A 14,973-nucleotide genomic window follows, 5' to 3' on the forward strand; every position below is an offset into this window, starting at 1 on the left:
CCCATCTGCCCACAATTGGCCCATGTCCCTCTAAACCTTTCCTATCTAAGTACCGGTCGTAACAAGATCATTTCACTCCAGGGGAAGCATTGAGATGGATTAAATCATTTATCCTACAAACATTCTTGACAATAATTTAAAAAAATGTTTTAAAACGTTTCTTCATTTCAGCTTTCAGCTCTAGAATAGTAAACAGCTTATGTGCTGTATAACAAGTAGAACCACACGCAGTGCCTCCATGTTGAATTGTTCACAGTAGATTAGGATATACTGGAGATGGGGGTGAATGGAGATGTATTAGTCCATTCTGAACAACTACGGTGGCAGGCAAGATGCCTTGCTAACCTACCCTGTGACGATAGAATACTGGAGGTGGGGGGATGGGGGCAGTGCAGTCAATTTTGGACAATTACGAAACCAGGCCAGAGGGTCGACTTGCACAGTTAAAATGCTACTGGTGGGAAGGGTGATTGGAGATGTCTTGGTCAATACTGAACACACCAGTGTGGCTGGTCAGATGTTTAGCTTGTGGTTAGGATACTGGAGGGGAGAGGGAATGGAGGTCAATACTGGACAACCGCTGTGGTAGTCCCAAAACCTCTGATGCTCACATTGTGAGGTTAGGATACTGGAAGGAGGGGAGGGAGGTCAACGCTGCACAACCACTGCGACAGCCCAGGGACCGTCCAGGCGCTCACCTTGTGCAGCTTCCACATGGCCCCGAGCGCTTTCACCTCGTGGCTGTCGTGCTTGCCCTCCTCCAGACACTGGTAGCAGACGGGCGCCTTGCAGTGGACGCAGTACATGCTGTGGTTCTCCAGCTCGTGGTCGGTGCAGGTGGAGATCTTGCGGGGGCTGAGGCGCCTGCAGATACGGCCCTGGGCGGGCGGCAGCAGGCGGTGCTTGAGCAGAGGCCCGCGGGGAGGGTGGCAGCGCAGGCGGCATGCCTCGCAGTAGAAGACATCGCACTGCTCGCACATGACAGTGGCTTCCCGGGGTGCCTTCTCGCACAGTTGGCAGCGGAGGGCCACGGCCCGGCCCTGCTGGTAGCGGTCGATGATGCCCTCCAGCACACGGTTGCGGGGGAAGCCGCGAAGCCCCCGCTCGTCCAGGATCAGGCTGCGGTGGCACTGCGGGCATGTGATGCACGAGTTGCGGGCGGCCAGCGACGGTGGGAAAACCCGCACCCCGTTCGGGGACCTCTGGCACGGCGTGGCGGGCGCGCTGGTGAAGCCGGCGTATGAGCCGTAGCCGCTGTCCGCCTCGCTGTAAAGGCTCATCTTGTCCAGGTCCAGGTAGTCGTAGTCGGCAGCCGAGGCTCGGCTCTGCGGGGACTCGGCCTCGGGCGTCTGCACCAAGATGTTGCGGGCACAGGCCAGGCACAGGTTGTGCGAGCAGGGCAGGATGATGGGCTCTCGGAATAGAGCCCCGCACACCGGGCATTTCAGCTCTTCCTCCATCTCCTCCATTGGGGGTAGCTGCAAGCCCGGCGGCGGGGCGCGCCGCTCCCTCGGCTCACCAATGTTGCAAGATTCTGCGCCGCAAGCCAGCAACGCACGGCGCTCCCTCGCCTCACTAATGTTGTAACCTTCAGAGATGGACGCCAGCGATGGACGGCGCTCCCTTGGCTCGCCAATGCTGCAATCTTCAGCAATGCACGCGAGCGAAGCACACCGCTGTCTGAAGTCAGCAACGTTGCAACCTTCAGCGCTGCCCCCCAGCGACGCGCAGCGCTCCCTCAACTCAGCAATGCTGCAACCTTCGGCGATGCACGCCAACGATGCACACCGCTGTCTGAAGTCAGCAATGCTCCAAGTTTCTGCGCTGCAAGCCAGCGATGCACGCCGATCCTTCGGTTCGCCAATGTTGCAAGCGTCTGTGATGCACACCAGCGATGCACGGCGCTGCAGGGCGCCGCGCTCCTTCAACTCAGCAATATTGCAATCTTCGCCAATGCACGCCAGCGATGCACGCCTCTCCCTTAATTCAGCAATGTTGCAAGCTTCTGCGCTGCACTCCAGCGATGCACGGCGCTGCCTGAACTCAGCAATGTTGCAAGCTTCTGCGCTGTACCCCAGCGAAGAGAGCGGTACCCTGAACTCAGCAATGGTGCTTATGTGATGCTAGCCTTTCTGAACTCAGGAAAATGGCAAGTTTCGGCAATGCAAGTCTCTCCCTGAATTAGGCAAGCTCTAGGCGGCACACCAGCAATGCAAGTGGCTCCCTGAACGCAGCAGTGTTGCAAGCTCCAGCGCTGCACACCAAAGATATATTTGCAGCACACTAGTGATCGCAAGCTGCTGTAAATCTTTGCTGTAGATCGCGTTAAAGCCATCACCCACCGTCCCGCCCATCACGGTTCCCATTGGCCATCGTGCCCAGGCCAAATCGCAGCCCGTCCTCTGATTGCTGCGTCGGGCTGTCCATCGTCCAAGGACAATAATCGGCTACAAAAGAGGACTGGGAGAATAATATGTTACATAAAGAGCCTGCGGTCCAGGAAACCATGGAGAAGTTTCCCACAGCTGTTCGAATCTACGTATTGTTGGACCCCCCCCCCCTTGAGGTCCTTTAGCTTCATAAATAATCGACGTTGCCCGCAGTTTAATAAAATGTGCTAAGACTGAATATTCCACCTCCGATATTTCCATGCCCCTTGCATAATTTTCATCAAGGGAATGGTAATATTCTGGAAAAAAAAACGCGTGCAATGTCGATCATTGCACGACATTGCATCATATTTAGGCAAATGGTTGTGAAGATTGGAGACACGAATCAGCAGCAAAACACAAAGTGCTGGAGGAACTCAGCCGGTCAGGCAGAATCTGTGGAGGAATGGACAGGCGATGCTTCGAGTCGGGACCCTTCAGACTGATTTGTGTAGAGATTGATAACGTGGGCATCAACGTATCAACTGGGACCGCCTTATACCTTGTCAACTTTTTAAACCCACACCTCATGTGTCTGCTTTTCAACTAAAAAAAGGACGGAGTAATTTTAAGTTAGATTATTAAAATGGCAAGATATCTGTGTTTCAAGCTGAGATGCCCCGTTTCAAAGACTCGCCGCGCAGTCGATTTGTTTAATGCCAAAAATAATAATTGAACGACAGATTTGATTTTTTTAAATATAACTTTAAAATACATTCGTTTTTAGCAACATGATCACTGAATTATATTGATTATTACAGTATGTATTTATCTATGTGTTATTGCGTTTATGCGCCGGTTAGGTTGCAGCACGGAAGAATTTCATTGGAGCCACAAGGAACTGCAGATGCTGGAATCTTGAGCAAAACACGAAGTGCTGGAGGAACTCAGCGGGTAAATCAGCGTATGCGGAGGGAATGGACAACGAAGTTTCGGGTCAGGACCCTAATGTAAAATTTCACCGTTCAGTGGCCGGTACATATGATAATGGAAAACTCTTGTCTCTGGAGTTTATTTTCACCAAGACTAGTTTTTCCCCCCGCTTTTTGGAGGTACAGTACGGGGAAATATTTTGGTGTGAAAATCTTACTTGACATTTAGTGTTCTTCTGACTATTTTAGCAGAGTTGATGGGGTTCAACAAAAGAGTGAAGAGCGTAAGTCAAGATGAACGTTCCGGAGACCTGCTCCCTGGGTGTTCTGCTGTATCCAGTGAGCAGGTTGTGTGCGAAGATAGATGTAATAATGGGTAGGCCATTTTGGATTGAGTTGAGAAAAAACATTTTCAGCCAGAAAGTTGTGAATGTGTGGAATAAACGAGTTTGGTATTCCGACTGCACATGCCCAGGTCATAGCTCATTTGTGATAAACAGCTGAGCTGCTGCGTGTATACAAACCTACTCAGGACAGACCTAGTCAGGATCGAACCCGGGTCTCCGGCGCTGCAAGCGCTGTTGAATTGCTACTGGAGTTAGATAATGTAGAACAAATGTAAATGGGTGATCTCACTAGTGTCCCTGTATTTAATTCAATTCAATTCAATTCAGTTTTATTTGTCATATTGTAGGTTAACACAGGGTCAACGGTACAATGAAAGTATTTGGGTATAAGAGCAGGGAGGTTCTACTGCAGTTGTACAGGGTCTTGGTGAGACCAAACCTGGAGTATTGCGTACAGTTTTGGTCTCCTAATTTGAGGAAAGACATTCTTGCCATAGAGGGAGTACAGAGAAGGTTCACCAGACTGATTCCTGGGATGGCAGGACTTTCATATGAAGAAAGACTGGATAGACTTGGCTTGTACACGCTAGAATTTAGAAAATTGAGGGGGGATCTTATAGAAACTTACAATATTCTTAAGGGGTTGGACAGGCTAGATGCAGGAAGATTATTCCCGATGTTGGGGAATTAGGGGTCACAGTTTAAGGATAAGAGGGAAGTCTTTTAGGACCAAGATGAGAAAATCATTTTTTACACAGCGAGTGGTGAATCTGTGGAATTCTCTGCCACAGAAGGTAGTTGAGGCCAGTTCATTGGCTATATTTAAGAGGGAGTTCGATGTGGCCCTTGTGGCTAAAGGGATCAGGGGGTATGGATAGAAGGCAGGGATGGGATACTGAGTTGGATGATCAGCCATGATCATATTGAATGGTGGTGCAGGTTGAAGGGCTGATTGGCCTACTCCTGCACCTATTTTCTATGTTTCTATGAAATGTGTTTGACAAGACAACGGGTCACCTCAGCAATAATATTACAATGATAAAATAGGATAAAATGACATTGGTAAGGTAAAAAGACAATAATAAAATAATCAACATATACAGGTATGATGTGTTTATGAGTTCAGAAGCCTGATGGCCTGATGGTTAAAACTGTTCTTAAGTCTGGTGGTACGTGCAGCCATGCTCCTGTATCGTCTGCCTGATGGTAACAAGGAGAACAGTCTGCGTGCTGGGTGGCTGTGGTCCTTGATGATACTGTGTGCCTTCCGCAGGCACCCCGGTAGAAAATGTCCTGAATGGCCAGGAGACAGTTGCCAGTGATGTGCTGTGCCGCCTTCACCACTCTCTGTAGTGATTTGCGGCTGTGGGCAGAACAGTTCCCGTACCAGACTGTGATGCAGCCCGTCAGCAGGCACTCGATGGTGCATCTGCAGAAGTTTGTGAGGATGCTGGTGTTCATGCCAAACTTCCTCAGTCTTCTCAGGAAGTCTCAGTCTTCTCATGCCAAACTTCCTTAGTCTTCCCCGCCCGAGTGTCCCATTCCTGGCCGGGGGGGCGGCTAGAGATGTCCGGGGTGACGGGACACCGGCTTACAGCCAGCGCTAACTCCAGCTCAACTCTGCTACAACTCCCGAGGAACCCATTCCCCGATGGGCCAGGGACCATCAGCTGCACCTCTCGCCTTATCCAGAGGCTCTCGGTTTATCCCCTCGGTGCGGGCAAAAGCCGAGCATCAGTCATCAACGGGGATACACACAAACGGCTGCAGTAACTCAGCGGGTTAGACAACATCTCTGGAGAAGGGTCTGAACCCGAAACGTCACCTATTCCTTTTCTTCAAAGTTGCTGCCTGTCCCACTGAGTTACTCCAGCACGTTGTGTCAGTGTAAACCAGCTTCTGCAGTTCCTTCCTACAGAGCGACGCCTGTCCGCGGGTAAAGGCGAGGCTGGGGCTAGGTCAGGGGGCGGCGGCGCTGCGGCTCCGGGCCCAAGGGGAGGCGGAGGAGCGGGACCGGGACCAGGGCAAGCACGAGGCCGCAACCTCGGCCTCTCCCTCCCCCGGTTCCAGGCCACTCAGCCCGTCCCTCCGACAGCCCCCCGACTCAAGTACAACTTCATCGCCAATGTGGTGGAGAAAACGGGCCGGCGGTGGTTTACATCAAGATCCTGGGGAGGTGAGGAGGGAGAGTGTGGAAGGAGGGGGGGATAGAGGGGAGAGGAGGCGGGGAGACAAATGGGGAGAAAGATGGGAAGTGAGGAACTCGCCTTTGCGGCTTCACTGCAGGTCCCCGACACCCTGTCCTCGCAAGAATTCCCCGGCGCTAGGACAATCCCTCCATGTCTGAGGCTTTATTATTTCCAAGAATGTAACCGAGAATAAACCGACGCCAGGATAAGAGGGTTAGTGCAATTAGAGAGGAACGAGAGAGAAACGACATTGTGAATCAATTGTTCCATTCAGTACTCACATCATGTAGAGAGGTCACTTGAGAGCATTATCATTTGACTCCCTCGTTGTATTGCTGGGGCGCACATTTTTCACCATTTAACTTTTTAATGCTTGCACAATGAGTTTTTATTAAAGCACCTCAGCAGTTAAGTGTTGCTGCTGCGATTGTCACCTCTACAAAGTAGGTCTGGTGAAATGTAAAGCTGGAGAGAGGAATATGGGTGAAGGGAACAGAGGGGCTCAAAGGGAAATGAGTATTTAAGGAAACTTGTTTAATCGAACTACATGGGATGATCACATGACAGCGAAAACAGTACAATCCTTCACACAAGATGAAACAAGATGTCACTCATGGAATAACATGCCAAGGCAAACAATCAGGGTGACTGTTCTGTTTAAGAAGAGCAGCAGGAGTAATTCAGGTAACTAAAGGTCAATGAGCCTTATGCACATGGTTGGCAGTTATTGAAGTGTATTTCAGGGATAGGATTTATGCACATTTTGAAAGACAGTGTCAGATCGGGGATAGTCAGCATGACTTGATTTGACGGAAATCCTGCCTCACAAAACTCAATGAGTTTTCTAAGGGGAAGCTGCGAAGATTGATGAAGGCTGGCAGTAGACATTGTATATATGGCACTTGACAATGTACTGCATGGTAGGTGGATCAGAAGGTTAATCATGCACATGAAATCCAGGGTAAAATGGCTCATTGGATCTAATCTGTGACCAGTAGTGGACCGCAGGGATTAATGCCGTTGTTTGTGATATAAATTAACAATTTAAATGTGAATACAGGAAAAGGTGTGGATTACATGAAAATCGATGGTGTTGTGCAAGGAAGATTGTCCAAGGGCAACAGCAGATTAGAGATCAGTTGGAAAGTTGGACAGAGCATTGGCAGATGGAATTTAATTCTGACAACTGCAAGATGATGCATTTCAGGAAATTAAATAGTGGTAAGGACAGATGCCTGAAACACGCTGTCAGGGGTGGTGGTTGAGGAAGATACGATAGTGGCATTTAAGAGATCTTTGAACAAGCACATTGATTTGCAGTGAATGGAGGAATGTGGATGATTGTATGTGCAAGCAGATAAGAGTTGATCTTGGCATCATGTTTGGCACAGACACTGGGCTGAAGAGCTTGTATTGTGCTGTACTGTTTTATACTCAATGTTATATGTATAATGCAGCAATAGGCCGTTCTATCATTTGCCTTCTTTGAACATGACACACCAGGATGATTTACCACATTGTCCAGTATCCTGGGCAACTTGGCTGGGAATGGTTGAAGTGCCTGGTCCTATGTCCTACAGCTGGTGTGTTGTCTAGTCCCACAGCCCTTGCTGCTTGTTGTGCTCTCTGCCAGCTCTACTGATCATATGGTGAGAATCACACTGGCTGAGAATGGTGGGGATCTCAGGGGGAGAAAATTAGTCATCCGTCTGACACTCCTGGCTTAATCATAGATTCCTTACTTTCTACCACCCTATCCCTTCTCTGCAACTTAAAATTGAATGTTCCCACTTCTGATAAATGGCCATTGACGCAGAAATATTAATCCAACCTTTCACTTCACGGACACTGCCTGACCTGCTGAATATTTCCAAAATGTTCTAGTTTTATTTCCGATTTTCAACATATGCTGTTTGTCTTTGCTTTTGGAAGATTGACATTTTATTGCTTAAATATAGAAGTCACAGCTTTGAAAATGAATTACATTTCAACCTCAGACACAGATTTCAATATGTATTATCTCTTTCTGCTGTAAGACAACTGTGTGCACCTGTTCCCTGGTTGGTTCAATGACAAATTACTTCACAAGATTCTCCCAGTTGCATTCTATGAACTTATTCTCCATGTTACTCAAACCAATTTTATTTATCCCGTCTATATGAAGATTAAAGTCACTGACGTTGTTGCATTGCACTCACCGTTTCAGTTCTTAATATTACTTAATTCTCTGCTTAATATTGCTGCTGCCTTCCGGGAGACGAAAACTCCTGTGCCTGATGTTTATTGCTCCCCTGTTATCTCAGCAACCCATACCAACTCCAATACACTATCGTGTGGATCAAAATCATTCTCATTACTGTCCCAATGTCAAGCCACTCCTTTCTTTTCTCTTTTGCCAGCCCTTTCTAAATATCAACTACGCTGGAATGTTAATTCCCAACAATACTAACATTGAAACACTATCTTAATAACAAGAAGAGAAAGATTATTTGTTTCTCCCAAATATATTAGATTATGTTTTGCAAGGCAAGATTCCAGACTCAAGACAAGAATATTTAATTGTCATATGTACCGGTAAAGAATAATAAAAATCTTACTTGCTGCAGTGTAAATACAATAACACAGATAAATATATCATAATCAATAATACCGTAAATTGATAATCAGTAGTGCCAGGTAATCATAATAGGCAAAACCAACGTCTGCAGTGCAACCAAAGGCACAGTCCATAAAAGATCATTGTTACTAAGGTGTAATGTTCACACGTCTGATGGTTGCTGGGAAGAAGCTGTTCTTGAACTTGGTGGTCTTGGTTTACAGGCTCCTGCACCATCTTCCAGATGGTAGTAGTGAAATGGGCGCATGGCCATAATAGTGAGGGACTTTGATGATATTGATAGCCTTTTTGTGACAGCGCCTCCTGTAAATCCCTTTGATGGTGGCGAGGTCAGAACCTGTGGTGGACTGGACAGTGTCTACCTCTCTGCAGTTTCCATCATTCCTAGGTGTTTGAGTTACCAAACCAGGCCGTGATGCAACCAGTCAGTCTCTACTGTGTACTCAAATTAAATGCCATTGTATTTTTCAGAAAACTATTTTCCTCTACTACTTAGCTACTCCCACACAGTAATTTCTCAACTGTACCTGAAGCAAATTACACTTCTGTATCACACAAGCTATCATCAAAATGTCTGAGAAATGTCATTATTCCAGAATGTTCATTGGCACCGTGACAACTGTATCCATTTGCATCTAATGATCTTTATGAAGTCCAGCTTTTTTATATTTTTCATCATTATGTAGTGGATAAGGTACATATGGGATGTTCTAAGTGTTATGGCTCTTATAATCAATATGAGTTTTATTTTGGGCAATAAATTAGAAGGAATTAACTTACACTTCAAGGCCCCAAATTACCCATTAATTAATTAACTTTTGTAGGAAACCAACTCAAGTTGGGAATTACTCCAATGTAAAAGCATTCCAATTTTCAATTCCATCACTACTTCCAGGACCCCTACCCCAGCTTTGCACCCTCCCCTCCCCCCCCCCCCCCCCCCCCACCCCCCCCCCCCCCCCCCCACCCACACACACACACACACCTCTTGAACCTGCCTCACACAGTCACTAAATGTGTTAGTTGTGGGATGTTACAATCTTCACAACTTCAGTGGAAAAGAATCCCAGTAGGGTTCGCACAATCTAAACGCGAAAATGTTATGGCAGAGCATTTCAATGGATTAGTGCCCACACTTCTTCATAGAGCTGTACAGCACAGAAATAATTAAAAGCCTAATCTTGACCACTTCCTGTTTGCGCTTTATATTGATTTTAGAAAAAAACGCTACCATGTACGGCTATGATTTTTGGCCATCTTACTCAGAATCCTCCACCACTCATCAGGTGCTGAGGATTTTTCCCTGATGAAAAATAAAAGAGTTAATAGTGTTTAAAAAATGTTGAGATTCTCTCTCCTGTCAATCACGCCATGAAGGGGAACTCTGAGTAAGATGGCCAAAAATCACAGCTGTAAGTGGCAGCATTTTTTCTAAAATCAATATACAGAACAACAGGAAGTGGTCAAGAACAACCTTTTAGTAATAATATTTAGTAAGATGAAGAAGCAGCTATGTGGGACAACAATTAAAATAATTAATGCTACAATTGAAGATATGTAGTCATGGAGACATACAGCATGGAAACAGGCCCGTCGGCCTAACTTCAGACCAAGATGGCCCATCTCCACTAGTCCCATCTGCTCGTGTTTGGTCCATATCTATCTATCTATCTATCTATCTATCTATCTATCTATCTATCTATCTATCTATCTATCTATCTATCTATTATACTAAAACTCTCATCTTGTTTGTGTGTATGTATATGTGGGTGTGTGTCATCTGGGCACAAACTGCTTGATTCTCATTTGCTTACAAACGCTAGGCCACGGCCTTCCCATTTTCACACATTCTACTCACATTTTTCACATCTACAGCCACGGCCAGGTCGAGCACGAGAACCAGGCCGAGTTGGGTGTTTTCAAAGCTTTTCCAACAAGAATCAATTATTCTTATCTAGTCTGAGATTTCTTGTTGGGCTGTGTGCTTTTTTTCTCTCTGTTTAATTACAGCTATGCAGCGTTTCACAATATAAAAATGCAAGAAGAGCGAGTATTTTAATAATGATTCTAAGTTGAGGAAAATCTAATGCCTGCTATTAATGCAACCACATTGAAGTGACAGCTAAGAAAACATGTTTATTTCCTCAGGAGAATAGGGAACTTTGGCATGTCTTGAACAATTCTTACCAATTTCTACAATGCATGGTAGAAAGCGTCCTATTGGGCTGCATCGTTCCCTCTTCTCCCCGCTCCTTCGGATGCCCTTGCTATTATCAAATTCTTGACTAACCTCCCATGAAATAGGCATGTATTCCCATTCTCCCAATCTACCTTGTTGCATCCTTTGCAGTTTAATTTTAGCTGTATATTCTGCACTCGGTTTCATTTTTCTTTTTGCACATCCTGTTGTGCTCATGTATGGCTTGGCTGATCTCATGTATGGTATGATTTGACAGGACAGCTTGCAAAACAAAGCTTTTCAATGTGTCTTGGGACATATGACAATGATAAACCAATACGAATTTGGCTTCACAAAGTTGTTTATTTTTTCCTCTTCAAAACATCTCCTTTAAACATTTCTTCATCCTTTCTTTCCTGTCCATCCAGTTCTAGTCTCTTTCCCTGAATTAGTCACAAAATCTCTGTGTCTTGTCTATAATGTGTTCAAAATTCTATTGTTGATTATATTTTATAAGGTTGTGCAAAACTCATCAGATTTTACTGTTATTCATTTTTTTAGACTGAAGCACTCAATAGAGGTAATTAGAGTTATATAGCATGGAGACAGGCTATTTTGCCAAATGGTCTATACCAACCAAAATGCCCCATCCAAGCTGGTCCCATTCACACACGTCAGGCCCATATCCGCCTGGACATAAAACATGGAACATAGAACAGTACAGCAAAGGAACAGGACTTTCAGTCCACAATGCCTCTACTGAACATGACATCAAACTAATCTCATCTCCCTGCACATGATCCATATCCCTTCATGCCCATATGCTGATCTAAATGCCACTTAAATGGCATTATTGTATCTGTCCACACCACCAACCCTGGCCGTGGGCTCAAGACACGCACCCTCTATGTAAAAAAACGTGCCCCACATGTCTCCTTTAAACCTTTCCCCTTTCACCTTAAAGTTATGCCCGCTTGCCTTTGACATTTCCACCTAGGAAATGTCTACAATATCTATATAATTTTATATTCTTCAATGGCCCTATGGCTTCCAATGCTCCAGAGAAAACAATCCAAGTTTGTCAATTCTCTCCTTATACCTAATACCCTCTAATTTAGCCCGCATTATGTTAAAGGGTTCTTACCCAAAAGTTCTCCAAAGATGCTGCCTGACTCCAGCACTTTGTGTCTATTAGTATTTTATTGTACTCTCTCCAAAGCCTCCACATCCTTCCAGCAATGGGCCGACCACAATTCTAAACAATACTCCAAATGTGGATGAATAAAGTTCTATCGTATCGTGGCCGAACCAAAGTCCTATAAAGTTATATCACCGCATTACCTCCTGATTCTTATACTCAATGTAAACACAAGGAATTGCAGGTGCTAGTTTATTAAAAAAAACACAAAATTGCTTTATTAACTCAGTGGGTCAGGATCTGAAGAAAGGTCCCAACTCAAAACATTGCCCATCCATATTCTCCAGGGATACTGCCTGACCCCCTGTGTTACTCCAGCACTTTGTATCTTTTCTTATACTCAATGACTTGACCAAGGAAGCATACCATAGGCCCCCTTTAGCACTCTATCTACTTGTGTTGCCACTTTCAGGGAGCTTTCAATTTGGACCCCAGATCCCTCTGTACAACAGGGTTTTGCCATTAACTGTGTACTTTCGCCAAATATTTTGCCATTTGATCGGAATTCTGTGTGAGGTGTTGCAATTCTCCCAAATTGCAACACCTCAACTTGCTCAGATAATACTTTATCTGCCATTTCTCTGCCCATTTCTTTAGCTGATCTATATTCTGCTGAATAGTTTGATAGCCTTCCTCACAGACTGCAACCCCAGTTGGTGTCATTTGAAAATGACTTTCGATATACATTTATATCCGTCTCAATTATCACAAATAACAGAGGTCCCAGTACTGATCCCTGCAGAAGTCTCACAGATATCCACGCTTAATAACACCCTTCCACCACAGCCCTTGGTCTTCTATTAGTAAGCTAGTTTTGAATCCATACAACCGTCAGTGTGAATGCAGTGCATCTTAATTTCTGGATAAGACTATCATGGGGGATTTCATCCTTACTAAATGCCTTACTAAAATCCATGTAGACAACATTCACCACCCAACCATCATCGATCACCATTGTCACCTCCTTTAAAAACCCATTCAAATTAGTAAAACATGCTCAATGCTGTGCTGACTGTCCCTAAGTAGACCATTCCCTTCCAAATGGGAGTAAATACTATTCTGAAGAATCCTCTCCAATAACATCCCGACCACTGACGTGAGGCTCACCACCCTATAATTCCTGGATTCTTTCCACTTCTCTTCTTAAACAAATAAACATTAGAACTCTCCAATCTTCCGGGACCTCACCTGTGGCCAAAGATTGTCATCAAAGCTCCACAATCTCCTCTCTTGCCTCTCTTCATAAACTGGGATAGAACCCACCAGGGCCTGAGGATTTATCCACCTTAATGCTCTTCAAGATCCCCAACACCTCCTTGTTCTTAATGTCAAACTGCCCTTGCATATTAGTATTCTCCACACTGATCACACTGTACTCCATGTCCTTCTCCTTGGTGAATACTGATGCAAAGCACTCGTTTAGTACCTTGCCTATATCCTCTGACTTCAAGCCTAAATTCCCTCCTTTCCTATTTGTGTACCTGGCCCAATGTCTTTTAAATGTGGTTATTGTACTTTCCTCAACTAATTCTCACATTTTTTTCATCCATATGTGTTTATGTTTTATTTTCTCTTTTCATTTTGCCCTACCACTTGCTGTAATATCTTCCAATTATGACAAAAGACCTTCCCTTCAAAAGTCAATTTACTGTTCTCTTTTTCCTTTTTACGCTAATTGATCAAGGATCATTTTCTGTTTTGCCTAGAAGTTAAAGCCCCTATCATCATTACTGCAAGGAATATTTTTCAGCTACAGTTTTATCACAGGAACTATCATACTGGATTTCTTCTTCAATGCTAGGGAGGTTCTGTCTGCTGTTGTGCTCCTGGCAACCCTTTTTCCCGATTTCTCCGTCTAATTAACCGAGAGGGCACAGTGTGATATAAATGGGAGTTCAAGATCTCCTTTCACTCGGTTAAAGAATACCAGAGAAAAATGAAGCATCAGCACGGCACCTTGTTAAAGCTATGTTTCTTTGCAGAATCCCATAAACACACGCCACTGTAATTTGTAGTTCAGTCAGGCAGTCATGCACCACCACATAGATACGAGCAGTAAGCATGTCTGTAATAGCCAATCGACAGAACAAGCTGTGTGGCACATCTCAAATGATTCCGTGAAGTGCTGATTTTATATTGCCTTGTACCTCCGAGAGTTGGAACTGCAAGCCATGAATACTTGCACAGAGTAACTCGATTGACTTGAATCTCAATTCCTCTTCAGTTCCTGGTGATCATGTAAAAATGTTTATCTTAGCCCTTCTTTGCTGATTTATGGGTTTTATTGGTTATATTATGAGCACTACTTAGCTCAGCTTTATCAGTTTAACTTCTGTGGGTGTTCAGGCAATGCTTATTTAACAATATCAACCATCTTGATGCTGCTGTCATGAAAAACAACTTGAACTATTTTATAGTTGCCAGCTGTTAAATCATGAGCATGTTTCAAAAACATTGTTGTCCTGCATGATGTGCCACAACTCTGAATCCTGTTTAATGTTTGAAAGTCAAATAAATCACCTTGGGCTGACTTTGGCTCTAAACCACAGAAATGTTATTTTATTATTCTCAAACATGGCATCATAATAAGAAGAACTGGTGCCCTCCATAATTAAGAGCATACACTATCTAAGCAAATAATAACACAAAGTAGGTATTGTCATATGAACAACATAGATATTAACACGATAAAAACAGATGTCGCAGAGAATGGAAACAGGTACATCAGCCCAACCCATCACACTGACCAGGTTGCCCCACCTAAGCTAGTCCCATTTGCTCACATTTGGCCCAGTGGAGGCCAGAGTATCCCATAGGGGAGGCCAGGGTGTCACCCAGGTTTTCATTACTTTAAGCAAAACTTACCATAGGTGTAATTTGAGTGTAATATATTTGACTGTTGAGTATAGAAGTGCGAAAAGAAGCTGAGAGAATGGAGCGGCTGGGCTTGTACACTCTGGAGTTTAGAAGGATGAGAGGTGATCTCATTGAAACATATAACCATATAACCATATAACAATTACAGCACAGAAACAGGCCATCTCGGCCCTACAAGTCCATGCCGAACAACTTTTTTCCCTTAGTCCCACCTGCCTGCACTCATACCATAACCCTCGATTCCCTTCTCATCCATATGCCTATC

At 44.8% G+C, this 14,973-nt stretch overlaps 1 protein-coding gene across 3 annotated transcripts in view; it reads right to left on the reverse strand.

Moving 5' to 3' along the window:
* trim9 (tripartite motif containing 9) overlaps positions 1 to 4,731 on the reverse strand; it is an 81,201-nt gene extending 76,470 nt beyond the window's left edge. For 2 of the 3 annotated variants that reach the window (XM_055640394.1, XM_055640395.1), the window contains exon 1: positions 699 to 2,109. In XM_055640394.1, the coding sequence (XP_055496369.1) occupies positions 699 to 1,469 (771 nt within the window). In that variant the 5' untranslated portion in view covers positions 1,470 to 2,109. Of the gene's footprint in view, positions 1 to 698 lie in introns of all 3 variants that reach the window. The other variant, XM_055640393.1, reaches the window with a different exon arrangement.
* Positions 4,732 to 14,973: the final 10,242 nt, after the last annotated feature.

Source organism: Leucoraja erinacea, chromosome 9 (genome assembly GCF_028641065.1).
Source record: "Leucoraja erinacea ecotype New England chromosome 9, Leri_hhj_1, whole genome shotgun sequence".
Lineage (NCBI taxonomy): Eukaryota > Metazoa > Chordata > Chondrichthyes > Rajiformes > Rajidae > Leucoraja > Leucoraja erinaceus.